This window comes from Caloenas nicobarica, chromosome 1, assembly GCF_036013445.1.
Source record: "Caloenas nicobarica isolate bCalNic1 chromosome 1, bCalNic1.hap1, whole genome shotgun sequence".
NCBI lineage: Eukaryota > Metazoa > Chordata > Aves > Columbiformes > Columbidae > Caloenas > Caloenas nicobarica.
In genome coordinates, this window is record NC_088245.1 from 86,488,023 (window position 1) to 86,515,924 (window position 27,902).

Below are 27,902 nucleotides of genomic sequence, written 5' to 3' on the forward strand. Positions count from 1 at the left end.
AGGCAGTGCCAACAACCATGCACACAGCTGAGGCAGCAGCATTGGCTCCAGTGCACCTGTTCAAGCAGAAGGGAAGCTCACTTACCTGCGTGGGCCAGGATTGTCACAAAGAACCAGTGGAAAACCATGGAAAAAGGCCACCTCCTGCCAGTGGCAGCGCAGGTAGAGAGATGTGTGAAGAGGAGGAGTCTCTTTGCAGGTGGGCAAAGCACTGAGAAAGAGCTTGAACTGTGAGAAGGCCGTTGGCTGGCTAGGAACAGCAGGGAAGGACACCTGCATGAAGGCATGAGGTGCACTTGCTCTGCTCTACTGGCTTCCTCCTGTGTGTGAGCGCGTGTGTCTGCGTAGGTGGGAGAGAAGAGTTACCACAGGAGCATGCTGGGGCTGTGTGGCAGCCCAAGTGTGCACACAGCAGAGAGATAGGCACCAAAAGAGGGGAGAAGAAAGAGCTCAGGAATGTCTGCGCCCCTCAGGTGAGCCTTCTGTCTAGACATCCTCACACTCACAGACTCCCAACCCTGCAAGCTGAGATGTGGCATCTTCTATGTTTATCACAGTGCTGCTCGTCATGTTGGCCAGCTACAGGAAAGGCTGCTGACCTGTTATCCTGGTGTCTGTTGTGTGATGACAGAGAGGAGAGAAAAGGCTGCCTTTGGCTCTGCACTGGGGCTGCCTTTTAGGAAACCGCACCACAGAGCGATTGCTCATGACAAGGGTATTCACCGTGTGATAGACTGGTACAGACTTATTTTCTCTGTGCCAGAGAAGAGCTTATACTCTCCTTCTTACAGCATTGTGCCAAGGAGAAGCAGGTCGAGGATGGACATCTTCCTCTCTACATGGGACTCAGCCTTGTTCACCAACCAAAGGCTGTCAAGAAGTGAGGCTGGCGGGTTTTTTTACACTGACACACTCTCTTTGTGTCACAGGCCTGACAGAGCCTTTGCACATCTGTGCCATGCTGTGGGTCCAGCAACGCAGGGCAGTGGAAGGCTGATTCATAGTGATCAGGCTGTTCAAGTCTGTCATGGGCTTTGCAGTGAAGATGTTCCCATGTGTCCTTTTAGCAGAAGGGTACAGCGATGTCTCCAGCTCCTAGAGCCTCTGTTGCAAGTCCAAGTGTGTCCCATTGCATTCATTCCCACGAACTGCCTACAGGAGATTCAGGAATGACAACAGATTCCTCAAAAGAAAAGGGAGAAAATAAGAAAGAGGATAGGCTAAATTGTGCAGGAAACAGGAAGAAGCCCCATGCATACACAAGAACCCCAGCAGTCCAGCTGAGAGAGAGCTGTGCTTGAGGTATCCATGGGAGGGGGCTCCATTTCCCATGGGTTTCTCTGGTCTGTGCAGGTGGCAGCCCAGTGCATTGGGAGCCTTGCAGAATACATGGTACGAGAGATGTAGAGTGGTCTGGAACAGGCCATGTCTGCTCTGTCGGGCGTTGTGCTTAGAGCTTGAGCAGCCCATGTGTTAGGACACGAAACTGCAGTGTGGAAACCAACTGCAGTGCCCAATGCAAGCCTGTGCCACACACTGATGTGTGCTATGACATGTGCAATGCAGCTTTCAGGCCTGTGCTGTGCTGCGCATATCCCTTGGCCAAAGGAGAACCTCAGACAGGATGTTGTAACAGAGGAGCATGTGAGGAGCTCCCACTTGTTACCGGCTTCCAGGCCACCTGCCTGGCCTTGCCTTTATCTGAAGGTACACCAAGAACATCTCACGTGAACCTCCTTTGTGTTTGACAGTGCAAATGATGAGTGGAGTAAAATGAGAGGATGAGTGCACTCATGCAGATTGAAGAGAGACAGAAGGAGGAAGGTCAGGAGAGGAAGAGAGGCAAAAAAGGAAGAATGCTCGACAGAAGCGAATATAATGTAAATGAGAGTTAAATGAGAGGCAAGGAGGAGTTCGGTGGCAAGGAGAGAAAGCAGGACAAATAAACTCACAGAATCTGAGAAGGGAAGACTAGGAAGCAGAGGAGGTAATGAGAGGAAAGGGATCATCCTGCTTTATGCAGCACCAAATAGGAGGAAAGCAGGTCCCTTTTGTGCAGGGGGTGGAGGATTTTGCTCAGCTTCCTCAGCAGCTTAGCCACTGTGTTTCACTCTCAGCGCAGTAATATGTGCCAGAGTCACTGACAAAGGCACGCTCTATCAAGAGGGTCATCCTGTCTCCTTGTATCTCACTGTTCTTGAAGCGGTCTTGGAAATCCTTCTCAACATCTGCTTTACTACCTTGATATACAGAAGCCACTAGGATCAGCCTGGAGTCCTTCCCCAAAGGCAGCTTGTACCAGCACATAAATGTGCTGGAGGATTGCTTCTTGGAACAGCTCAGATTCACGGACTGGTTTTGTTCTATCACTGTGTCCGGGGACTGTTCGAGAGCCAATGCTGGAAGGCAAAAGAAAAAGTGTTGAGGAGGAAGAAAAAATGTGAACTAGGTACTGTGAATTGGTAGAGAAGAGGATGAGAAAGAACAGGACAGTCTAGGGAGCAGAGGAAGGGGTGAGACAGCTCTTGAGATCAGCAGGTGATTTTCCAATCTCTCTCCCATGGGCTAGAAAAATTCCTGGGCAGTTTGTGCCCAAAAAAGAACCATTTGGGGGCTTTGCACAGACAGCCAATGCCGGAGATGCAGGGATTCCTGCCCACTTCATTCATTGCCCATCCTCAGCACCGAAATCTTTGGGTAATGAAGCAGTGCCAGCAACCGGGTATATAGCTGGGACAGCAGCAGTGGAATCCATGTAGGTTGTCATGGGGAGTTCAGTTCACTTACCCATAGGGGCCAGCATGGCCACAAAGAACCAACAGGGAGCCATGGGGAAAAAGCCGCTGTCCTTTCAGGGACCTGCCTTTTGTAGCTGTCCAGAGATATATGAAGACAAAGCACTGAGTGAGAATAAGACAAACTGGGGTTGGGCAAGGACGTGAAATGTGAGAAAGGATTGGCTGGGGACACTGGGGAATGATACACACCGTGACAGGGAAGTATAAACCCTGCAGAGATGGGAGGGGGCTGAGAGAAGGGGGTGGCATCGACAGAACTATGCTGAGCTTGCATGGGAGTCTGTGTCTAAGGCAGAGGAATACTGAGAGTTCCCCTTCTTCTGAAGCCCTTGAGATATGGAGGAGTAAGGTTTGAAGGACACACCTAGATCCCTTGTGTTTTCCCTCTCTCTCCCATCCATAGCTTTTTCGTTTTCTTGGTAGGTGTTGGATTTTTTTGCTGTTGTTGGATGGGTTTTGGTTTGATTTTTGAGGGGGTGGTGGGAGGGTGGGTGTTGCTTTGAGGTGGGGTATTTTTTTGATGTTTTTTTTAAATTCCTGACTGTGCGAGGGCTTTCCTTCTCTTTTTATTGTGAGTACAGTAATTAATGTCAGCAAGAAGCAGGACCAGGAAGGACACCAGAAGAGCCCAAGCATTCTGCCTACTGAGGGTTCTCACAGTTTTTTCAGTGAAGCTCTTCTCTTTCTCTGAAGAGCAAAATAGTGCCTGTAGCTTCCAGCTGCCCTCCTGCAGGGAACTGTTAATCAGTTTCTCTGATTCTCTGCAGCACAGTTGGGAAAGTTCCTGAACTTCACAAAGGAAAGATTGTGATGGAGGTCTCAGCTTCACCGTGCTATCCCTACCCATAGCACCTCTCATTCTGGGATCAAGAGCGTCAGGGGAAAAAAAAAAAACAAGCCAGGACCCTTTTTCCTGGCCGCATGAGAATAGAGTGTGCCCAAAGTGAGAGGCATGAGCAAGAAGAGGTGCTGAGGATTTGGGCCACAGTGGCCTTTCTCCAACTTCCTTGCTGAAGGGCAGTAGCCCAAGATTTTCTGAAGGTGGTTTCTCCCTGTGATGCTGAGCCTAGCTGTTGAGCGTTGGGTGCCTCAGCTTGGTGCTGCCTCTGGGACAAGGACTTCTGGCAGCTCTGCTCCAGGAGCACACTTTGTCTGGCAAATTCAAAGAGTGCCCAGGGACTGAGACCATCTGTGCCATTGCCTCCTCTGCCCTGTGAAACAGCAAGGTGATTTCCTTTGCTGGCGGGATGGAGCTTGCCCTCCAGAGGGGTGTGAGGGGTTCCACTGGGATGTAGCCGGTGAGACTTCTAGGGTCTTGAAAGCAGCTGTACAAGGCAATTTCATTCACACATGCTCTACCAGGGACACCTCTCTGCTGTTCTGCTCACAGGCTTAGGAGATTCGGGTCACCGGCATCCTCTCCGGAGCATCTTCAGGTGTTTCTGCTCAGAAAACATCCATAAGGCTTGTCCTAAATGGGGCAAACATAGCACACGCTGGCTGGGGAGCCCAAAGAGCACAGGCATGAATAGCTTGGAGAATGGCAAGCGTGAAGCCAAGCAATAAGTGACACGGGTCTTTGCCATGCTGAGGCCTGATGGCAGTGCCTTTTCGTCCTCTAAGAGCTGTCAGACACTGTGTCTGGAGCTCTACGTGGGGACAGGGAAGAAAAGGCAGGTGCACGTCAGCTAGGATCCATGGTGGTACTCCTGCCTCATGATGATGGGAAGGAGAAGGCTAGTGGAGTCTCCCAACTCAGTGTTTCTCTGCAGAAGAAAATTCAGTGAAAGACGTGAGGAAACGGTATGCAGGTGCTAAGCAGGAGATGCTGGATCTCTGGTGGAGACTGTGGAGTTGCACAGTTCACTTGCATGCCAGACAGCCTCTGCCTTTCCCCACAGCCACATCATGAGCTGGAGAACCTCTGATTAGGCCTATGCCTCAATGTTCATGAAGGATCTTTGCTTCTGTCCTTGGTGGACTGTCAAAATATACCTTAGCATTAACTTCCCCTGGGGACTTGCACTCTCTTTTGCTATTCAGCAGCACTAGAGATAAAGAAGAGTAGGCAAGTCAGGGCAACAAACAGCAGGGGATGCAGTGGGTGGGCCAGACCAGATACTAGGAAACAACCCAAATACAGGCCAGGCAGAGAGGTGGACCATGCATTTGGCTTCAGGTAATTCCTGGGTTGCCTTCTCCTGGAGGTTTGTGACCTTGATAAGACCATGTCTGCAATACCTGGGGTTGTGGTTTGCAAGCTCGTGACTCCCACAGAGTTCCCAATGAATTCAAATATACTATAAGCACACTTGTTGGTTTTTCTTCCTTGGCATACATTGCTTTAGAGTGATTGCTTGGTTTGTCTCAGAATCCTAATGAAACCCCGTATGCTCCTCTGTTGGTGTGTCACACTTACAGTGTGTTGGAAAAGAATATGATTTAAGAGATAGCTTGTAATATTTCTGCTTGTTGCATTATAAAATACAATGGTGCGTGATAAGCAGGAAGCAATGTTCAGTTCACGTGAATTGTACTTTTCTGTTGTTGCAATAAGCAATGCTACCTTTGAAATCCACAGGAGGACACAAACATTCTAACTGTATGCTGTTAGGCCATTAAGGATGTAAGCCACTGCCCACCACCTGAGTTACACCCTGCCCATTCGTCATTCTCAGCTTCAGTCAGCTGCTTTCCCTTGCTCCCTGGCAGCATACAGCAAAACAAGTCATGTGCTGTCCTTTTAGTTTAGAAGGGATAAAGTTGATTTTCCTTACTACATCACTGCAGACTATAGTCAATTGGTGTGGCCCACATACAGAGAGATTAAACTTCTTTGTTCCACTTCAAATTAAAACAGTGGTGGTACACTCATTCCGTGCTTTAAAACCCAGCAACATTCAAAGGGAAGTGATCTGAGCTGTTGTATAGTAGGCATGCAAATTAGACAACGCCTCCAGCAATGGATTGGAAAATGTTCTCTCTCTACAGTCCTAGGAGATTTCTGAGCTACTCTGCTCCTTGTTCACCCACAGATGTCAGCACTTCTGCGTCAACCTAATAGAAATGGCGTAGCAGCCCTCCTCACTCCCTCGAAGTTGCTCTGTTTCCTATAGTAACCATTTGTAGCCTTGGTTTCCCATTTGTAGTTCTCCACAAAGTCAGAGCCTCATGCTGAAGGGAGTGGAGAGCTACACATGGAGGAAGCAGAGGCCTGACTTCATCTTTTGGGAATGCAACATCAGGAGGAAATGACGCCATGTTTGAACCATGCACATAAGAATCCTCAGATATGTTGCATCCAGCCCTCCTCTCAATTCACCCTGGAAGAACTGTCCTCCAGTGCCCCTCCAAGTTTATTTATCTCATGCAACAGTGAAGTGGTTATTTTTCTTCTTTTCTCTGAGGACTATGTGGCTCTGGGAGTGGGAAGGACTGCCTCGATGCTGACTTTCTCAGCCTGCTTCTGGGAGGCCAAGCATGTCTGTGGATTAGGGCTAGTGGCCCAGACACCTGGTTTTGCTTGGAGGGCAATGGATTTGGAGAATTAGAGCAGAGCATGCTGAGGAAGAGGAGGGGGTTTACAGGCAGATGGAGGAAAAGCCTTCCAGAGTCACTCATGGGGAAAAGGTCAGGGGGGCAGTTTTTTATTAACCAATAGTATTTAGGTGACGGGTGAGCAGACATCCCCCTCTTGGCTGGGGAAGCTTATGTTGGGCAAGGGGGCAGAGGGCTTCAGAACTTCAGGGGTTAGTGTATAACCAGGCAAAGCTGCTGGGGGAGTTGCTGGGAGGGAGGTAGCACTGCATTTAGGACTCAGCTTTTGGAGCGTCTCAGTGGGTTGCTGAATCTCCATGCCATGAGGTGGTAGATGCTTGTTGAGCCAGGGCTGGAAGCCCCTCTGCACGCTGCGGAGGGGCTGGGTGCAGATCGGCGATGTGAGGGCAGTAGTGACACAGCGGCAGTCATGCGCGTTCTGCAAATTTCATTCAGCAGTTAGCGGTGCCACCTCGTGGTCAAAAATCTTAACTGCACCGGTCCAACTGCACGTAAGAGAACGTGGGGCTGATTTTTACGGGGCAAATAAACCTCCCGGCACGTTACATGCGAAAGTTGCCTGCACTCCACCTCAAATAGAGTAACTTGCCTCTCCATTGGGAAAGAAGTACTTCAGCTGGACATAAAAGGAAGAGCAGCTGCAACCTCTGCATTCCTTCTGGCTCTGGGCATGAAGCAGATAACCACAGCAACACACAGAAAGGAAAGCAAGTCCTGAGAAGCCAGATGGCTGGGTCTTGTCTTCAGCTTTTGTGTGGAGAGTTTTCATTCCTGGATGTTAATTACTCATCCTTGGCAAGACAGGACCAAGGCTATGTCCAGAACAGGAGACTCTGCCCCAGTGAAGAGAAGCTGCTAAATTGATGTTAGATGCTTAGCTTTGATGTTAACTTAGATGTTAGCTTTGATTAAGTTACAAAGGACTTACCCATCATTAACTAATGACATGATAAATGCTTTCTAACCACCTGCAAAACGAGGGGATATTTTTCAAGCTTTGGATCTTCCTACATGACAAGCTGGAGGCGGAAGATTGAGTTCTCTAGAAGCATGGTGCTTAGCTTATATTTGACTAGAAAATAATAGATGTATTGTAAGTAAGAAACTAATCAATTCATTATGTAAGTGTGCACTAGTTGTGCTTCTGGGAAGAGCTGCCAACGTGGAGAGTTCTATCAGTGGACACATGAAAAGACCCTCAGAAGCCCTGCTGAAAGAGACTGCATGCCCTGCAAAAAGAAGCTAGATGACAGCAAAGCCCATGAAATAACTAACTTCAGTTAGGTTTATGCAGTTATTTCTTAGTATAGATGTATTGTATGTTAAAAAATCCCCCAAATTGTAATGAATATGCAATAATTGTGTGAAGATAAGCAACGCAAGAGCGTTTGGTCTTTGGAGCACTTATGGAGGATAATACCCAGTGCTGTTAAAAAAAAGAATGCCTGCTTAACAATATATACTTTGCTGTTAAGTTCATACCTTTGTTTCACCAGGGTACGTGTTTGGATATCAGCAAAACACCTTCCGCACCTGTAAGACGGGCACAATTATCACAAAAGGAAGACTTAGTTCTTCACACATTTTAATCCCTCTATTACAGCCTGGTCACCTGTATCGCTCCCTCCTCCATTCCCTCACTTCTATTTCGCTAAGTCCTGGAATCTCCCTACAGATGGGAAGAGGACCCCAGCATTCAGGCACTCAGTTCCCTCCACATGTAGAGTGTTCCTAGTGGCCCAGACAGTGCCAGAAATGAGAAATCCTATTCCCTGGGCATTATATGTGGCCATCCAGAGCTAGGCAGGTTCTTCTCCACCCTGACCCTATTAAGGCATTGACAATGACTCTCTCCTGCTATCCTTCTGTGGTCATTACCACTTAAAGAATGAATCCCGTTGGCGACTGTGAACCTAAACATATGTGAATCCTGTCAGCAATTGACCAGTTTCAGATCAGTCTACTCTTTTCACCTTAGACATCCTGAAGCCTGAGAGATGAGTTTTTTAACATATATCTTGACATTGTCAGATGGTGTCCTTTAGATGAACTTTGCTCATTATAGACTCATTATAATACTAAAAAGCACACCCACAGGACTGAAGATGGCAACCCAGCATGAGACCCCCTCCCCAGTGAACATGCATAGTACTAAAATTATTGTGTAACCAATAGGCAAATGTGTGACCAGTTGGCTCTTTAGGACTGCCCTGAGGGTGTCAATGTAGCGATAAGATTTTGTATATAGTGACTGTGACTTTTGTTGCTGGCATGCTGGCTTTCTAGCATCTAGACTTGTGCAACTCTGAAATGAACAATATCTCTGTTTCTAAGATTGGCTCATTGCACTTCAGCAAGAACATCTCCACTACCCGTTTCCCTGACAACTCCAGGATTCCCGGTCTCCAGATAAATGAATCTCAATCCTAGGCCCTGAACCTGTTGCAAAACACTCCCTGCAGCAGGTCTGCGAGAGGAAAGGAGTAGCTGGGAAACCATGTTTGGGGATGAGGGGGGAAATGAACAGATTGGGCACACGAAAACTTGTGTGTGGATGTGTAGGTACTCATTTCACTGCACATGCACACTGTTGGTTACACATCATGGCACACACACATACATACTCCTATATACTCACAAGGTTTCATACACACTCATTCCGTACTTATACTCACAAAGATGAACACACTTCCTGTACACACATGACCAGTTGTGATCACACACAGTTGTGTCCTTTTAGTTTAGAAGGGATAAAGCTGATTTTCCTTACTGCATCACTGCAGACTGGTTGAGGTGCTCATCATCCACTTTTAATTATTTATCTGCAGTCCTGGCTAACCACGGAGGTCCCTAGCAGTGTCCCTGAATGTTGGGTATCACTCATCAACACCCTGTAGGTCCTGTCAGCTACTCACTGCGAGAAATCATAAGTATGGATTGGGTTGTATATCTGGATTCTAATCAAGTCTTGCAAAGCCACCAGATTTGGAATACGGTACCTAGCAAAATAAGAGAATCCAAGGTGATAATGCATGATGTATCTTAAACCAGATGAGAAACACTACCGTCTGTCTCACTGCTTTACATGATATTTCCAATATTCCTGCACTTTCATCATCCTTTTCTGTGCAACCTAACATGACTTTCTGTGTAACGTAACTGCTTTTCTGTGCAGTCTAACTGCCTTTCTGTGCACATTTGCATGTCCATGTGGCTCACTATTACCTTTTTTTTTCTTTTTCATTCCTGCAGACTTTCTCCATGGATATTTCTTTTCCTATGTTTAGGGCATACCTCTTCAGAGAGAGGACAGATCAAGGATCTTGTTTGTCTACAATAAGAAACCTAATCTTGGTTCCCTAGGTATTGCTCTAGTTGTCTGAAGTGATCCATCTATGCTCACACCATTACCACAGTTGCCATCTGGGGATCCACTGGACAGAATGCCCAACTGGAAAGGCTCTTCAGACTCTGTCTTCCATGAAATCATAAAGCTCATGAAGCTCTATGACCCACACATGTTTAATTAGGGCAGCACTCCTTTACTCTGTTCCAAGTGTCTGCCAGTCCCTATGTGGCACCAAGTTGTTCTGCTCATGGTTAACTGCTGCTCCTCTCTGCTGATAATTTTTCGGCCATATACAAGTGAGGATGGGAGCATCTAACATTGATGTGAAGGAAGACAGTGAACTAGCCAAGAGTGACGCATTAATCATTCACCATCTTAGATATGATTCAAGAAGGCTTGCTAACAACATTGTGTTGATCAAGCTGGTAACCATCTTGGACTACAGTGCTGACATTCCACTCACACCTCTGCCCAGCTCCTGTGCAATGGAGGGTTCCAAGTGCCTTTTTCAAAGTGAGAAAAATCACTGAGCAGTGCCTGTGCATATAAGTCCATGTTGGACTGACCCAGTCACACTTCTGCTCTACCACTAGCTTGATGAGATCTGTGTACATTTCACTCCTGCTTTGCAGCCTTTCCATGTCCTGCCTTCAAGTTCCCAAAACTGTCCCGACTGCATGCCTCAGTCAACAATGTGCTTCACATTTGTTTATGAAGGTCAAGGTCCAAGTGTTGCCCTGCTTTGCTGGATGGCTCTCACATCCAGGTCTATAGGTCTTTCTGTTCACTGACAGTGCTGAGTCCCAAGATAAAACCTAATTTTCACTGCTGTCCCAGCAGCTAATTTCCCTAAGGTTCTCCAGTGACTGAAAGCTCCAGTTCTGAGTAACCAAAAGTGCTAAGAAGCTTATCCAGGCCAAATCACCAGCAACGTGATCTGTATAGGATTCCTGGATCATGCAATAGACTCATGCCGGATGAGCATTGATGTCTGCCCAAAGCCCTGGCTCACACCCCACCATGTGCCTCAGGCTGCACAGTGTATGTCAGAGCTTGGCAGAGTGTTCATCTCCAGGTTTTCTCTTCTGACACAGTTTTCTTCCAGCGGAGTTTCGATACAGGGTGAGCCTTACCCAAACCAGCAAGTACAGCTACATCTGCTGGGCACTGAGTGCAGTAGCAGTGAATTGTTGGGGGACAGCAGAGGTCAGCAAATAAGGGGTGCTATCTTTCTGTATTTTTGATATGCACACTGCTCTGAATCCTGGTATGACCTAGGAACTCCACCTTAGGCTCAGAGAAAGTACAATATTGCCAGGCTCACAGACAGAACATGTCTTTTCTACAAATATATAAAGGTCAAAGGAAGAGATGAATCTCTATAGAGCTTCAGGCAAATACGGGGAGGGGGATATTAATAAAATGGGAAGAAAAAGATAAAATCTCAGTAATATTGCTTGTTATTTGGAAGATGCAATATCAGGATTACTGAGGAAGATCACTGAAACTAAATGTGAATATTTCATTCAAAGTACTAGCAAGAAAAGAATCAGCTACAATAATCAAGTTTTCTGAATCTTACATATTCAGAAATAATAGAGAGTAGTATAGAGGAATAACACACTGTTCATAAGGCTAATATCTAACCACAGTTTTTGTTTTCAGGAGAAAAGGCTGGCAGAGATGCCTTGCTTTTTGTAACTAGGAAGTGAATTAGAGCTTCTAGAAAGATTACACTGCAGGGAATACGCTTCCCTGACTGGAAAACTGAAGAAATGAAGATGCGATGAAACACGATTTTTGTGCCTCTGCTGTCTTGGTCTATCATCTTTGCTTCTGTCTAACATATGTTCTGAGTTGTGAACTATCATCTTTTGGGTATTAAGAGCATCTCTCCAGAATGAAAAAATATATGTTTACATTTTCTGGAATAAACCCTTCTGGAAAGATGGCCCAAGTGATATACACAGGTGTAAATAATTCAAAACATCATTTATAAGGCAAATATTCCCAGGTTCATGGCTGACAGATCCAACACCCAGACATGCACAATGATGAAATGACAGACAGTGCAACATTCAGCCAGCAACTTACTGGTCTGCAAGCAAGCCTACATTTTTTCTCAGGAGCTCAAGCTTGATGAAAAAATCAGAACAAGGGGAGAGGCATCAGTCTTTCTAGTCTCTTCTCTCTATACTCACAGTGAGTACTGTTCTGGGACAGCTAATGGGCCATGCTGACTGTCCTGCTTTTACCTAGTGAGAGACAACAGATCCATCTGCAGCATAGCTCTTATTCAAGCCATGCAGGGCTGGTGTGAGGGAAAGGACCCTTTTTGGCCATCATCTGTACTTCTCTTTCTTTTCTCTTTTCCTCTTTCACTTATGCAGGTGCTGGAGTCAGAAACCTCATCACACAGTGACCAGGAGAAATCCTTAAGAGAGCTGGAGAGACTGTGGACATCTCCTGCTACCAGAATTATAACACTCTTGCCTATATGTTCTGGTACCAGCAATCTCCAAGCAGTGTTCTGAAGTTAGTAGCCAGTATTTCTACATGGATGCAGAACTCTTATGAGGACAGTTACAGTGAGGTTAAGTTTGAGATAAACAGAGACACTAATGATTATTCTGTGATGATGATCAAGAATTTGACACCTAAGGATGCAGCCACATATTTCTGTGTTGCAAGTGATCACATGGTACAGAAAAGGGGTTGAACACTAAGACAAAATCCTCACCTTGCCTGAATGAGAGATGGAGTCTCTGAAAAATGTAAGACACATTGCCGAGTGACAGAGGAAGAGCAGAAGAAAGACAAGGAAGATGTGGGGGAATAGAGGGAGGACATTTTGGAGGGAAGAGGAACAGACAAAAGCAGTGCAGCGGCGTCTAGTTTCAAATAAAAAAGGCCTTCAGAAATTGATCAGCATTAAGAGTTGAGGCACTGCTGATGTCGTTAGTGAAAGGCAGCAGATACTTCTTAGGACTGGTGCTACAGAAACAGAGCCAGGTTCTGGGCCACTACTTTCCCGTGGACACTACCATATAATGAAGAAAAGAGTACACAGCAGAAGGAGAATTCAAGCTTCTTCTGATGATCCACCCAAAGACAGAGTGCTGAGTGAGATTGATTCAAGTGGGAGGAGAGCTGACCTCTGATAATGGACATAGGAGGATGGCACCAGTACAGGTGGGAGGAAACATACCCAGGGGACCAGGTATAACTTACACTGTGGAAGGGACAGTGCCTTGGCAGCTTTACAGGCAACAGTGTGCCCTGCAGAATTTTTATTCACTTGCTCCACACACCACTTAATTGCAGGATCCCTCTCTTCCTTGCCCCAGAAATGCATACAATTTGGAGTTGGACCAAGGCATCCCTTCAAAGCAAAACCTCATGGGCAGAGAAAGGAAACCACAGAGAGCTGTCATCACCCAGTGCTCCCCTTGTGAGGGACAACTGAAGGCTGAAATTGTCTCCCATCATGCCTCTGTCTTCATTACTTGCAGAGGTGAGCTTTTCATGAACTAATTGCTCTTCTGTATCAGTCTTGGGAAAACTGAGGGTTCCCACACCTGTCATTGCGAGTCTGTCCTCCTCTTTTTATCACATATCCTAAGACTTACCTTCTCTTCAAAGACAGGGAAACAGCACATGAAAGAGCAAAACGTATCACAGAATCACAGAATGGTTGAGGTTGGAAGGAGCCTCCAAAAGGCATCTTGTCCAACTCCCCTGCTCAAGCATGGGCACCTAGTGGCCCAGGACTGTCTAGACAGCTTTCAAATATCTCTAAACATGGAGACTCCCCAACTTCCCTAGGCAACCTGTTCCTGTGCTCAGTCACCTTCACAGTAAAAAAAGCGTTTTCTTGCATTCAGAAGGAACACTCTGTGTTTCAGTTTGTGTTCATTGCCTCTGGCCCTGTCACTGGGCACCAGTGAAAGAAGCCTGTTTCCATCCTCTTTGCACCCTCCCTTCAGGTATTTATATGTTAATCAGATCACTCCTGAGCCTTCTCTTTAGGCCAGGAGTGTGAAACTCATTTACACTGGGGGCAACATCAGCCTTGCGGTTACCTTCAAAGGGCTGAATGTAATTTTAGGACCGTATAAATGCAGGAGTAGTTACATTTATGCAGTCCCAAAATTACATTTGGCCATTTGAAGTAAACCATGAGGCTGATGTGGCCTCCAGCAAAAATGAGTTTGACACCCCTAAATAATCTCAGCTCTCTCAACCTCCCCTCCGATGTGAGGTGCTCCAGTCTCTTAATCATGTTTTTGGACCTTCATTGGACTCTCCAGTATGTACATGTCTCTCTTGTAGTGAAGAGTACAGAACTGGACACAGTACTCCAGGTGTGGCCTTACTGGTGCTGAATAAAGAGGAAGGATCACTGCCTTCACCTGCTGGCAATGCTTTGTTTAATGCAGGCCAGGATACTATCAAGAATAGTGTGGCCAACAGGACTAAGGAAGTGAATTTTCCCCTATACTCAGCACCAGTGAGGCCACACCTCGAATACTGTGTTCGGTTTTGGGCCCCTCACTACAAGAAAGACATTGAGGTGCTGGAGAGAGTTCAGATAAGGGCAACGAAACTGGTGAAGGGTCTGGAGAACAAGTCTTATGAGGAGCAGCTGAGGGAAATTGACCTCTTTAGCCTGGAGAAAAGGAAGCTGAGGGGAGACCGTATAGCTCTCTACAGCTATCTGAAAGGAGGTTTTAGCATGGAGAGTGTTGGTCTCTTCTCCCAGGTAACAACTGATGAGAGGAAATGGCCTCAAGTGGTGACAGAGGAGGTTTAGATTGGATATTAGGATTTTTTTTTTTCATGGAAGGGCTACTCAGGCCTTGGAACAGGCTGCCCATGGAAGTGGTTGAGTAACCATCCCTGGAGATGTTCTTAGGGCCATGGTTTAGTGCCAGCGATACTGAAAAGTTGGCTGTTGGCTTCTTGACCTAGTTTCTTGAGCATGCATATTATCATTTTGTGCTGCTTCTCAGCAAAAGTCATGTAGCTCTTTCTTCATTTAGTGGAACATTCCGCTTTCCCAGCTTGCAAGCCTAGTACATCCTGCTTTGCCTTATGTCCAGTCTCTGTAGAGCTATTGTTTCTCTGTTAGGTTTCTCTTACACTATGCCTAGTCTTGCTATATTAGGTGTAGTCTTGCTGCATTATACCTGGGGGTTTCTAAAAGATTTTTGTTCCTCTTATCACCAGAGATAGGTTAACCATTGGACTTCATGATCCTGAGGGTCTCTTCCAACCAAAATGGTTCTATACCATTAGACTTCTTTTCAGCAAGGGCACATTGCTGGCTCATGTTCAAGCTGCTGTCTACCAGCAGCCTTAGGTCCTTTCCTGCCAAGCTGCTTTCCAGCTGGGTCACCCCCAGTATGTATTGGTTCATGAGATTATTCCTCCCTAGGTGCAGGACTTTGCACTGCCCACTGTTGGGTTATTCTTCACTCATTTCTCTAGTGTATGGAGGTCCCTCTGGATGGCAACATGACCCTGTGGTGTATCAGCCACTCCTCCCAGTTTAGTGTTGCCTGAAAAGTTGCTGAGGGTAATATGCTCTGCCCCATCATCCAGATCATTAATAAAGATGTTTCTTACCACAGCTACTGTTTTTTGGGCCTCCTGTGAGACAAGAACTGACTTAGAACAGACATAACAGGACAGATAATTTTGTGCTAGGCATCCAAGTATAGGGTTGGGAGCAGAAAATGAATATTTGGGAATCAATATTGTTCTTTAGCGAAAAAATTTGGGTGTAAATCAATGGCCTCTAAGAAGAAGCTTGACTAGACACAGGCTGGAATGGAAGACAAACAGACGGAAGGAAATAAGGGAAATACACGTATGATGGTATAGCATTGCTGTCTGCATAGGGACATGTATTAGCTCTGGCTGGGATGGAGTTAACTTTCCCTATAGCATCCTCCATAGTGCTGTGCTTTGTATTTGTAGCTAGAAAGGTGTTGATAAATCATAAGTGTTTTGGCTACTGCTGAGCAGTGCTCCCACATATCAAGGCTGCTTCTCCAACACCACCTCACCCCACCTCTGCTCCAAAGACCAATAGGCTGCAGATGAGCAAGAAGCTGAGAGAGGACATAGCCAGAACAGCTGACACCATCTGACCAAAGAGATATTCCATATGATATTATGTCATGCTTAGCAATAAGAAGCTAAGAGAAAGGAGGAGAAGAAGGGGCGTTCATTATTAAGGTGTTTCTATTCCAGAGCAACTACTACATGTACTGAGGCCCTCCTTCCCAGGAGGTGGCTGAACATTGCCTGTTGATAGGCAGTAAAGAAGAAATCTCTTTGTTTTCCTTTGCTTCTGCACATGATCTTTGCTATAACGGACATGGAAACAAAAATCAAGGAACTGTCTCTACTCTCTTGCTCTCGCTCTCGCTGTCACTCTCACTCTCACTCATTTGAATTCGTGACCTAAAAGACCTTTCCTTTTGACAGGTTACAGATGAATATGAAAGAGGGACAACACTGGTCTCTACTGGTATGTCTTGGAAATTGCCTTATGGACATGCCCTGACAAGATGTTAGCACCATGTAGAAACACTCCTTCAAAATTAATCCAGAGTTGATTTTCTTATTTTTAAATGAAAGTCACATGGGAGATAGTCTGTTAGTGACAGTAAGGACACTAATGGAGCTGTAGACTTGAGAAGAAGACAGAACAATCTTGGATGAATTTTAGTAGAATGGTTTTAGACCCTGAATCAGCAGTGCTCGGATCAGGGGCAGACTAAAACCAAGGCAGGCAAATAATATCTGCTAGTAGTGTTATTATATAGGCAGAGCAAGACAAATAAAATTCTAAATGGTTTTTAAAAAAAAAAATCAGTCTAAACAAAGGCAAATGTCTGTAGTCATTCCCATAATTAGTGACTTAAACACATATTTTTGCTGTTGTAGAAAAGAGGATATTGTAGGGGCACCTGACATCACCTGTCCAATATTTTGCCTTCCGTAGTCATATGTCTTAGTTCTAAATGTTTCTCATTTCCTTCCCTGGGATTCTAACAGCTTTTCCCAGATGAACGGGCTGTATCAGAAATTATGGGTTCTTCTGTAATATCGGAAACAAGAGAAAAAAAAAGATTTTTCTAGTAGAATTACCTTGTTTTGAAGGATTGTGTCCTGTATTTACAGTCTATTGTTTGTATCAAGACAGAATGAAATGATTAAAGAGCAATATAAACAACAGGTTTACTGCAGGTACTTGGTCATGTTGCTGATTATGTGTTTACCTTTTATGTGAGAAGATTAGGCCAGGATCTATGTGCCCCAAATCTAAACTTCTTTGTTCATGTGCCTGTCTTTCCCAGTATTGCCTTAGTGTGTGCTGGTGTACACAGTCTCACTGGCAAAGATCTGTGGGCATTATATCGTATTTGGACAAATCTATGGGGCAAAAAAATACAGTTTTGTGTCTCCATTTAGTTATGTGTAAGGGAGAGAGATAAAAGCATCCTGTTACCTGTCACTGCCAGTCCCCATCTCCTTCAGATGGTCTCCAAAATGAATGCACAGATGAAGGCTTTTCATAGTCAGGGTCACAAACGCCTGGGAGAAGCTTCTACTTCTGCTTCCCGTAACAGACCAGTCAGAGGAATACAACCTTCAGAGCTCGACATCCTACTTCCCTCCCTTTCAGAGCAACTGTGGCAAGCACAGTACAGACCAAAGAGGATATTCACAATCAAGCCAGCCTACAAACAGAAACACCAATCTGTAGTAAGCAAATCATTCTCAATGCAAACCAGTTACAGTGGGCTTGAGTTATGTTTATCATCCTGGGGCAGAAGGAAAAGAGTTGGAAGCAGCATGAACACTGTCATGAAGTTACCAAGTGAAACCTAACTGCATTTAAAACCAGCTAGTAAAAGAAAAATATATATATTACTTTTTAGTCTATAGGAAAAATTGTCGGGATTATAAATTCAGGGATAAGAGATACCCTGAGAAGTAATCAGACTATCACATAGCAACAGCAATGGAAGAGGAAGCATGTGGCTTGTGGTTCCCATGGCAATCTTTCATGGTGACTGGGTGACTAAAATGGGAGGGAGGAGCCACAGGTGGGATTATTTTTGTACAAGGTTGTATCATTGTGGGGACAGGTGGTCCACAATGATACATTGCCCAGGAAGCCTTTACAAAAACACGTATGTGCGTAAGCCTTGTGGGAGAGTATGTTGAGATAGCTACAGAGAATTCTGCAGCACAATGGGCATGTCCTGTGTTGTTTTTTCATGACAGACCTAATATGCTGGGACTTACTTTCATCATCTGAGAACCGAATCTGGACTCTCTGGAAAACAAGCGAGGAGATTCCGAGACATTGAAATAATTCTAAGCAAACCAGACTGACTGCAGATGCACCTAAAACCTAACAGAGTATTTGAAGCAGAGAATTAGTATTTTTTTGTGATGCAATAATGTTTGCAACAGACCACAAAATGGTTCTACTGACTCATGCCTGTGAGGGCAAAGATTTTCTCTAATCCTCCTCCACCCTGTTTCACGGAAGTTCTTAATGGGTACCAAGGGTTTGTCTGACACCCCAGCCAACTGATCCTTCTGGACTCTCCTTATGTGGATTACTTTTAACCTATCAGAAAACTGAATGGGTTCCTGAAAGACTGTTCAAGATGGCAGGCCTGCCATTGAAGAGGAAACAAACGGATTTAGTTCAGTGCTGCAAAAGCAAGTCACTTATATGAAAAGGCATGTGACTATGACAACCACAGTGCAAGTATTATTTGATTATTAACTCCACAAGTTACAAGAAAGGAAGGCTTGACAGTGCCCAGAGTACCAGACTGACAGTAAGGAAGCTCAAGTTGTAGAGGAATTGTATTTCAAGACAATGACAGCATCTACCACTGTGGATACATCTGAATGGTTTCTACATCTGCAAAATGTGAACAGCAGGTAATATCAAAGAGATAACATGGAGAGAAGTGAAAGGTTGTAAAACAAATTGAGGTGAAATGTAGACAATACAAAGAGCTATAAACAACTCTGAGAAATGCTTTTATAAATGCTACAGATTATACTACAGGATTTCATGCTGGTTTTCTGCCAAAGCCCTTCAGACAGAGATCTTTGGGATTCTAAATACAGTAAACGTTGCTTAAGCTTCTGCTTACTAAAGTGAACTGCAGTGCATCCCTTTTCCTAGCTTATGATACAACACTTTGTGACCGTGATCAACAATAACATGATTTTCGGCAATGGCACAAAACTTACAGTAATGGGTAAGAAATTTTTGTTTTCTCTTTTGAATCACTTCAAATCCCAGATCCTCTCTTTGGAGAACTTAACTTCAACCTTTTTCTCCCTTTTATTATTAAACTGGTGTTTTCCTGATTTGCTAATGACCCAGTCTACTTTGGAGAATAGACTGAGTTTAGTAATCTAGGTATGGACACATATTTCACTTTAGAGAACAGAATGAGAGCATTTTCAGTGATTAAAAAGCAGACTGTAGAAATAATTAGGATGAGGAATTGGTTAAAAAATATGTGCACATCATAAGTATATTGTCTTAATAAACTGAAATCTGCAGAAATCAGTATTCTCCAAAAGTATATAAGGTTCTCCAAAATGCTATTTCTCCTGGGGCTACAGGTGATTAAAGACAAGTCAATGAAAGGCTACCTGTTTGGAAAGAACTGAGTTGCAGTTACATTTTGGACAGGTCTAGAAAACATTATCAACACTACAAACTTAAATTTCTTTGGATATTTTCAGAGTAAACTAAGGCATGTGTTAACTCAGATAACTGGGAAAGACAAATAAGTGTAGTAGCATTTTTAGTTGACAAAACATAATCGACTCAACCATAAGCAATACTACCAACTCACTGCAGCTGTTTAATTCCTTGTTGTTATAGAAAACTCTCCACCATACAGCAAATTCCTTTCCACAAAGCAGGCTCATCAGGATGATAATAAAAAGATCATTTAGGACAACAGTCTTACTATTTCAGAACAGATGGTAAAAGGTCACTGAAAACCACAGAAACAGAATATGTTGTTAATTTCAAATAAAAGTAGCTCTCAGGGAATGTTCCTGGGCCATACTTCCTTATTTGGACTCTCTCCAAATCTGGGGGAAAACAAGGCTGCTTCTAAGAGTCTTGTAAATTATGGTGATCTCTGCTTCTCATTGTGTTGCTCCTGGAGTAAAAAGAACTGATGCCTCAGGCTTTTTACAACACAATTCGACTGCAGAATAAAATTATTACAAGTGATAAAATTCAATCTCCATTGGAACAACACAATGATCTGAACAAGTTTTGAAATCCAGTCTGAATGTGAGGTGCCTGAGCTGATAAAAATGACTACACCAATCCCTCATTGATCATAGTCAATTATGTGACTAGCTTTAGTAATCATAGGTAAGAGAATAGAGAGAATAACAGCAGAGACTTCCTTCCAGGGAAGGAGAAATGAAGGGATGTTTAGGAACTGCTACAATGGGGAAAGTGAGCCAGGGTCCCATGTTATATAATACCACAAGCTATTTTGTAAATAAAAAAGACATTTATTTTACAAGAGAAGAATATTCTTGATGCTGAAAAGAAATGAGGAAATTAAGGAAATGAGACTGTTGAAAATAAGCAAAGAAAATTATTCTGTCTGCATATGGGAAAATACTTTATAATAGTACACCTAAATAAATAGATAAATGTCCTCTAAAGAAATGGCGAAAGCTGCAACAACTGATTCACCTAAGCCTGAAGCAAAAGAACTTTGGAAGAGGTATTTCTGAGATTGATCTCACCTGGTTAGGCACACAGATGTGGTGGTGTTCCTTTATAGGCCTTTCTTTTTTTGAGGTGGACACACACCATAAATTAATGTACTCTGTGTTTCTTTTCTTGCTGGTACTGCGTGAGGGGAGGGTTAGTCCATGGGTTTGACTCAGAGGACTGAGAGTAGAGAAGAGGTTTTCCTGCAGCTGCACACCAGTGTGAATAATGACAGACTGTACTTTGGCAGTGGGACAAAACTCACAGTCCTAGGTAAGATCGAATTCAGGTATCTATGATATATCTGATACTGGTTTAGGGGAAAAGAGCATTTTTGATTTGCAGAATAATGATCATTTTCCACACAGCCATGAGGACAGGATTAATGCTTTATTGGTTGCTTACTAAAATGAGATGTGCTAACATGGAAGCATAGGATTTACAGACACAAATTTTGAGATCTTTGTGTCCATTGCCTCTGTCTTCCCTTAGTGGGAACTTCATGAATGGAGAAAAAAAGAAATAATTCTATTTCCTTCCATTCTCCAAGAAAACATTATAGAGGTTGGGAATGAAAGATCCTTCTTCAGTCTGTAAGTTTTTGTTTCATCTGTGTAATAAAACAACATTCCAGAGGCAGAGTCTGGATTCTTGTGTCTGCTGAACCAGGAAGGGAAAGAGTACTTGCAGATCTTTGCTCCCCTCTCCATACGTGTTGGACAGGCTGCCTAAAGTTACTTTGAGACGCTGGCTTCCTCTAACAGTTCTTTTCACAATTTCTAATTCTCAAAAAGGACAAGAAGCTTTTTCTCTCGGTGAACTTTTCTCCTCTATTCTATCTCTTTCCCCGCTTTGCTTTCTCTGCCTTCTCCCCTCCCAGGAAAGGATTTAACTTCACCCAGATCAAGGCATTTTGGCTTTTTCCATCTGCTAGTGGCACATCTGATGGCAAACTGTAGAAATACACACTGGTGTCTGCTCCTTTAAGCAGTACCACTTTAAGGAACCAAGGGGCTGTCAAGAGGAGCATAATGACACTGCAGGTTATAGTCTGATCCTGTACAACTGTGCTTTTCAAATGCACAGCTTACCTTTGGAGTTGGCACTGTGCTCAGAGTTATAGGTAAGTAGCTGTGATTAACCAAATTGTTCAACGTGGAAGACACTTGAAAATTTTCTGTGCATTAATGATATGTAGCACATATGCAGATGATTTTAAAATGAGAGAAGGAGTGAAAGATAACAAATCATGAAACTGACCTTGCCATGGTGGGAATGGAAGAACTGTGTTACTTTTTCTCTTAGGTGAATTATAAATGTGTGATGAGGAATGCCTGAGTTTATGCATGGAAGTGATTAAGCATTGTGCCAGTGTCTGCCATGGACACTGTGAAAGATCAGAACAGAATGGGCTGTTGATAATACTTATTTTCTGATTGTCTTTGCTCTTGCTTGTACCAGTCTCCTTATTCCATTTCAAGAGTGCTCATTTTCTGCCTTTCTTTGTCTTTCCAGTAGTCCAATCATTCTTTCTGTTTGCTTTTTTAAACTTCCCTTCCTCTTTGTCTTATTTTTTGTTTGTTGGTTTTAGTCTGTTAAATGTCTCTCATTTTCTTTTGTGCCCTGCCTATCTGTTTCTCTGTCTTCACTCATTAGCCATTTAGGCTACGAGCTAATGAACTTATGTCAGAGATACTTTTAGGACAGGAAAAAAAAATCATAAAGCCAGGTACTAGAATGGAGCAGCAAAAGTGATCCATCACTCCTCATGGCCACCGGGAGGAAAACAGAGCAGTGCCAAACCTTCTAGGGAGTTATGCCCATTACTATCTAGTTACCTCTTCTGAAGACTGTACAAGCTCATATGTTTCCACAGAAGCACCTCAGGGATCTTTGTAGAGTAAGCTCCGACAATTGTGATTAAGGCTAACAGTTGAAAGTAAACACTAGGGCTTAGGGGTCAAGATCTACGCAAGATATAAGTTTCTGCTAATTCAGCTAATTCTCTCTGCTCTAGAAAGGAGGGAGTGGTGGGGAAGAACATTACAATTTATAGTGCCTTCCTACCAAAAGATGAGTTTTCTCTTTGGGTCCATAGGTCTTTCTGCATCTCTGTTTCCATGTGCACTCTGCAGATGCTAGATGAGTAAAAAAGGCACTGTAATAGTGTATTTAACACTTCAACTCAATCTTAAAGGTCTTTTCCAACCAAAACAGTCCTATGATTCTGTATGGAAACAGACAAACAAAAAAAAGGTGGTATTTAGTGTCACTGCCTAGCTTCTGAGTACCATCTCATTGTTCCCTTGTATATCCTTATTGATTGTAGAAGTCTGTTGTCTTTAGTCTTATATCTAGGTATTAAACACTTTAGGACAGGGGGCATCTTTTGGTTTGTAAGTGTATAGAATCTTGCACCATTTGGGGAAGGTGCATAGTCTAGAACGAGGGCTTCTCATACTTAGGATAACCTAAATATTAAATAACATAAAGAGATATTTCACAGTTTTAAAAAAGGATGGCAAGTTAAGACCTAAAGCAAAATTTGTCTCAAGCAGATCCAGATTACCTATGTTAAGTGTTCTTCACTTCAGACAGTGAAAAAGATTAGCATCTTCCTTTCAAGTCACCTTTTAGATAGGAGGAGAGGGGCAAGTAGAGTATCGCATGGCAGTATAATTCTGAACACTGTGATAACCATCCTGTCTTACTACATCTCCAGGAACGTAACACAGTCAGTTGAAGATGCTTGTTCTTTATAACACAGACTCTTACCTCTTAGTACAATATTACAAATACAGGTCTTAGAGCAGTACAGGGTACTTTTCTGCCTACCTGTCTACTTAGCTTCTTTTCAGCTTTCCTATTCTTCTGACAGAGACAATACTAGAAATTCAAACACATGCACTTCTGTAGCCAGAGCTTTCATGTTTCTGTGTAATGAGTGAAGACAAATGCTTTCAGTTTTCTGCTGTCTACCTATCTAATAGGTATTAATAATCTAAATAAAGAGTTGTTAAAAGGCTAGATCTATCAGGAGTTATACAGCACAATTTTAAGGGTTTTCTGATTGAAGACAGTAATGGAGGCTCTGGCCCACATTGCTTTCATTTCAGGGGAGCGTGATGAAATCATACCTCCAGTTGTGGCCATCTTTTCCCCATCAAAGCAAGAGATCCAACAGAAGAGCAAGGCCACGCTGGTATGCCTGGCCTCTGGTTTCTACCCTGACCACCTGAACCTGGTCTGGAAGGTGAATGGTGCTAAGAGGAAAGAAGGGGTAGGGACAGATGAGTTTTCCACATGGAATGGGAGTACCTACTCACTGACCAGCCGACTGAGGATCTCAGCCAGGGAGTGGTTCAACCCTTTGAATCGTTTTGAGTGTGTTGCCAATTTTTTTAAGAATGCAAAACTGGAATCGATACACAAATCAATCTACGGTGATGCTGGTGAGTGAAAAATGTGTATCGCCATCCTATACAAAGTAGAAATGATAAATCAAAAGGGTGTGGGTTATGATGTGAAACACATCTATATGCAGCTTCCATACAGAGTGTTGTTATGGCACAAGTGCATATGGAATATATAGGTATTTGCATATTTCTCTTCATATTCCTGGGCCTCTGTATCTACGTTATCATTATACATCTTTAGTTTTTCCAAAGTTTCTTAAGATTTTCACTAACAAATCTCTATAGTATAGTAAGATGTATAGTATAATAGAATATACGGTATAGTAAAATGGATCAGGCAATATATTATAAATTGAAAGTTCTAAAATTTATGTTCTGTTTGCATTGAAGAGAAATGTGACTTTCAGTTCATCTTTGTCTTTCAGGTTGTGCACTCACGGAAGGTATGTGTGTCTTCTCACAAGCAAAAATCTATTTGCATTTTACTTCCATTTTTACTGACACTAAGTACAAGGTGTGTGAGATTTCTAGCACAAGAATAACTTGTACTTCCTCATCTAGGTGGCTTGTATGTTAGAGTAAAACAAACAAACAAAAAACAAACAAACAAACAAAAAAAACGCTCCACAAATAAACAACCCCCCCCCCAAAAAAAAACCCTACCAAAACCAAAAAAAACCCCCACGATTCTGGGAGAGTTGTATGTGCACGGTGTATATAGATGTGTTTTTTATTTAGCTCTTCTTTGATTCCATTTTGAAATAACAGAAGAAATTGTAGAACATTCCTATAGACTGTAATTTGTTTTTTTAATAATTTTTTTCCAGTGTTCAACTCTGCTTTCTTTCGGAAAGCTCCTTGCTCAGACATGAAAGAAAAAATGATACTTAGCCAAGTGACATAAAGATTCAGAATTCTGAATATTTCTTAGTATCAAATTCAGAATTCTTCTCATTAGAAGTCTCATTCCCCTCCAGACTGTGAGGATGCCCGTATTAAAAATTGTTTCTTTCCTCTATATATACATATCTACACACTCCTGTTTTTCTCCAACTGCTTTAATGCTTCAGGAATCTTAAGGTTGAAGCAAGAGCAGGCTGGTGTCTCAATACTACTGCAATTCCTTAAGAGTGAAAAATCTATAAAAGTTCTAGATACCATGTTATTCTTGGCTATATAGAACTTCCCTGATATATCAGCAGGACTCACAAGGCAATAATGAGTAAAAAAAATTCATATCTTATGATTCAACTTCGAGTTCGTAAGAGGGGATTAACACAAACAGCCTAGTTTTTCAGTAGGTGTGGCAACACAATGATTAAACATTCTCAGTCAGGACATACTTCTTAGCGTAAAGCAAATCTCTGTCTTTCCTAGGCTTGCTTTCTCTTTTGGTTCTTTGTGTTACAGTGTTCTTTGTATCATAGTGCTCTCATATCAACAGAGCCATTCATTTGGCTCTAGTTCCTTTGTGTCACTTAGCTAAAGATTTCAAGAGTTCTTATTTGATTAAAGCTACATTAGATCTAGTCTCTCATGATGATGGTAATTCAATACACAAAGGATGTTTGTATTGCAGAGTCCTACTTGCGATATGGGAATTCTCTGAAGCTCACATACCTCGTGCTCTGTGGCAAAGCCTTGCTCTATGCAGTTTTGGTGAGCGGTCTGGTGTGGACAGCCAAGGTAGGTTAGTGTGCCACTTGCAGGTGGATCAGTGGATATAGACTAACTCTATTATCAGTTCTGGGGTTGTTCTCCATATGCTCTGCTGGGCTTTGTGCAGGCTAATTTGAAAAATCACAAGTGTTGAGTTTTCTATTACTATTTTTCCAGAATTCAAAATCAATACTATCTAGCAGAGCAATTCCTTCTCAAAATACTCTTAACACATATGAAAAGATGGACAACTTCTCCAGAAAGTAAAGAAAGGACATATCAGATATATACTACTTTTCTGTAAGCATTGAAAAGGCACTCATGCCTGCAGTGAAAGTAATAAGCAAGGGATTAGGTGAGATACATGGGATAAATCTGAACAAAGATTTACAAAGAACAATGGGATAAAACTGAACAAATGGGAGAAATTTAACTAACTACCAGGAAATACTTTTTTTCAGTTAGTTCCTCATACGGCTGAAAGATATTGCCTGGAAGCTTCAGTACTTTTTCCTTTAAAAAGTAGGATGGGGAGATGTATTTGAAAAGTGACTTGGTAGAGTTGAGGGTGAATATGAGCACAATCTCAATCTCAATTATGTTTTCACATCCTTTTTCAAGGATACTAGAGGGAGTAGGTTTGTACTTTACTGAAACAAAATAATAGAGTCACAGAATGGTTTAGTTCAGAAGAGACTTTTAAAGATCATTTGGTCCAACCCCTCTGCCATAAGCAGTGACATCTTTTACTAGGTCAGGTTACTCAAAGGCCCATTGAACCTAACTTCAAATGCTTCCAGTGATGAGGCATCCACAACTTCTCTGGGCAACCTGTTCCATTGTCTCACCACCCTCATAGTAAAAAATATCTTCCTGATATCTAATCTAAAGATACCCTGTATAAGTTTAAAACTGTTGCCCCTAGTCATGTCAGTAAAGGCTTTGGTAAAAAGTCTCTCTGTCTTTCTTATAAGTCCTCTTGTATATTGAAAGGTTGCAAGAAGGCCTCCCCAGAGGCTTGTCTTTTCCAGGTTTCTCCAGGAAGACAGGTCTCCACAACCCTTTCAGCCTTTTCTCATAGGAGAGGTGTTCTATCCCTCCGATCATTTTTGTGGCCCGCTTCAGGACCTGCTCTAACATGTCCACATCTTTCTTGTACTGAGGGCACCCAGAACTGGACACAGTACTCCAGGAGGGGTCTTACAAGAGCCACAATCACCTCTCTTAACCTGCAACCCAGGATATGATTGGCTGTCTGGGCTGCAAGGGCACATGGCTGGCTGACATAAAATTTTTCATCCACCAGTATCCCCAAGTCCTTCTCCACATGGCTGCTCTCAAGCCATTCATCCTCCAGTCTGTACTGATCCTGCTGATTGCCCCAACCCAGGTGCAGGAGTTTGTACTTGACCTTGTTGAACTTTATGATGTTCACATGGGCCCACTCCTCAAGCCTGTCCAGGTCCCTCTGGATGGTATCCCTTCCCTCAAGCATGTCTACTGCACCACTCAGCTTCGTGTCATCCACAAACTTGGTGATGGTGCATTCAACCCCGTTATCAATGACACATTGTTTAAGGTATTTAATGGTAATGGTCCCACTGTGGACCCTTAAGGGAAACCACTTTTTACTGGTTTCCACTTAGACATTGACTGTAGCTCTTTGGGCACAGTCTTCTGGCTAATTCCTTACCCGTGTAACAGTCCATCCATCAAACCCATATCTCTCCAATTTAGTTGCAGGGCACTGTGTCAAAGGCCTTTCAGAAATTCAGATAGATGACTTCTGTACCTCTTCCTTTGTTCACTGATGCAGTCACTCCATTACACAAGGCCACCAGATTTGTCATCTAACACACAAATTTTTGTGTAAAGATACTATTTCAGAATGTAAGTAAATAATATGTACAGATTAAGACACTTTCTTGGTACAAAAAGAGGACAAAGCATGGAGATACAACAAGGTCTTTTCTGTTAATGCTATGAAGAGACACAACAGTTGGGACACTGATAAATATGGTCTATTATTTCCTAGATTATTATATTTGTTCATTTTGCCTTCTTTTTTCATTTGTTTGTTTGCTTATTCCATTTTGGTTTTAATTAGGCTGGTGACAAGTTGTATAGAGAATAAACGAGTCCTCTTCATCACATCAGCACGAACACGGCAAATTATTTCTACCCTTCCACAGCAAAGGATCTATGCTTCTGTCTAAGGACTTCTGAATATTCTATCTTGGTGGTTTTCTGTCCCCCTCCTATTCTTTCCACTTGTAATCACTGCTGAGTCTTCCCTGTACTTCCATATCATATTGTAT

General features: G+C 43.2%; 1 protein-coding gene across 1 annotated transcript; it reads left to right on the forward strand.

Moving 5' to 3' along the window:
- The first annotated feature begins 17 nt into the window (after positions 1-17).
- Positions 18-27,902, forward strand: LOC135989745 (uncharacterized). Its single transcript, XM_065636818.1, is given in 10 exon segments — positions 18-162; positions 349-473; positions 14,267-14,467; positions 18,935-19,003; positions 20,597-20,659; positions 20,662-20,782; positions 23,626-23,961; positions 24,351-24,368; positions 25,505-25,611; positions 27,692-27,902. Coding segments are annotated over 10 exon segments (1,212 nt in total). The 3' UTR covers positions 27,719-27,902.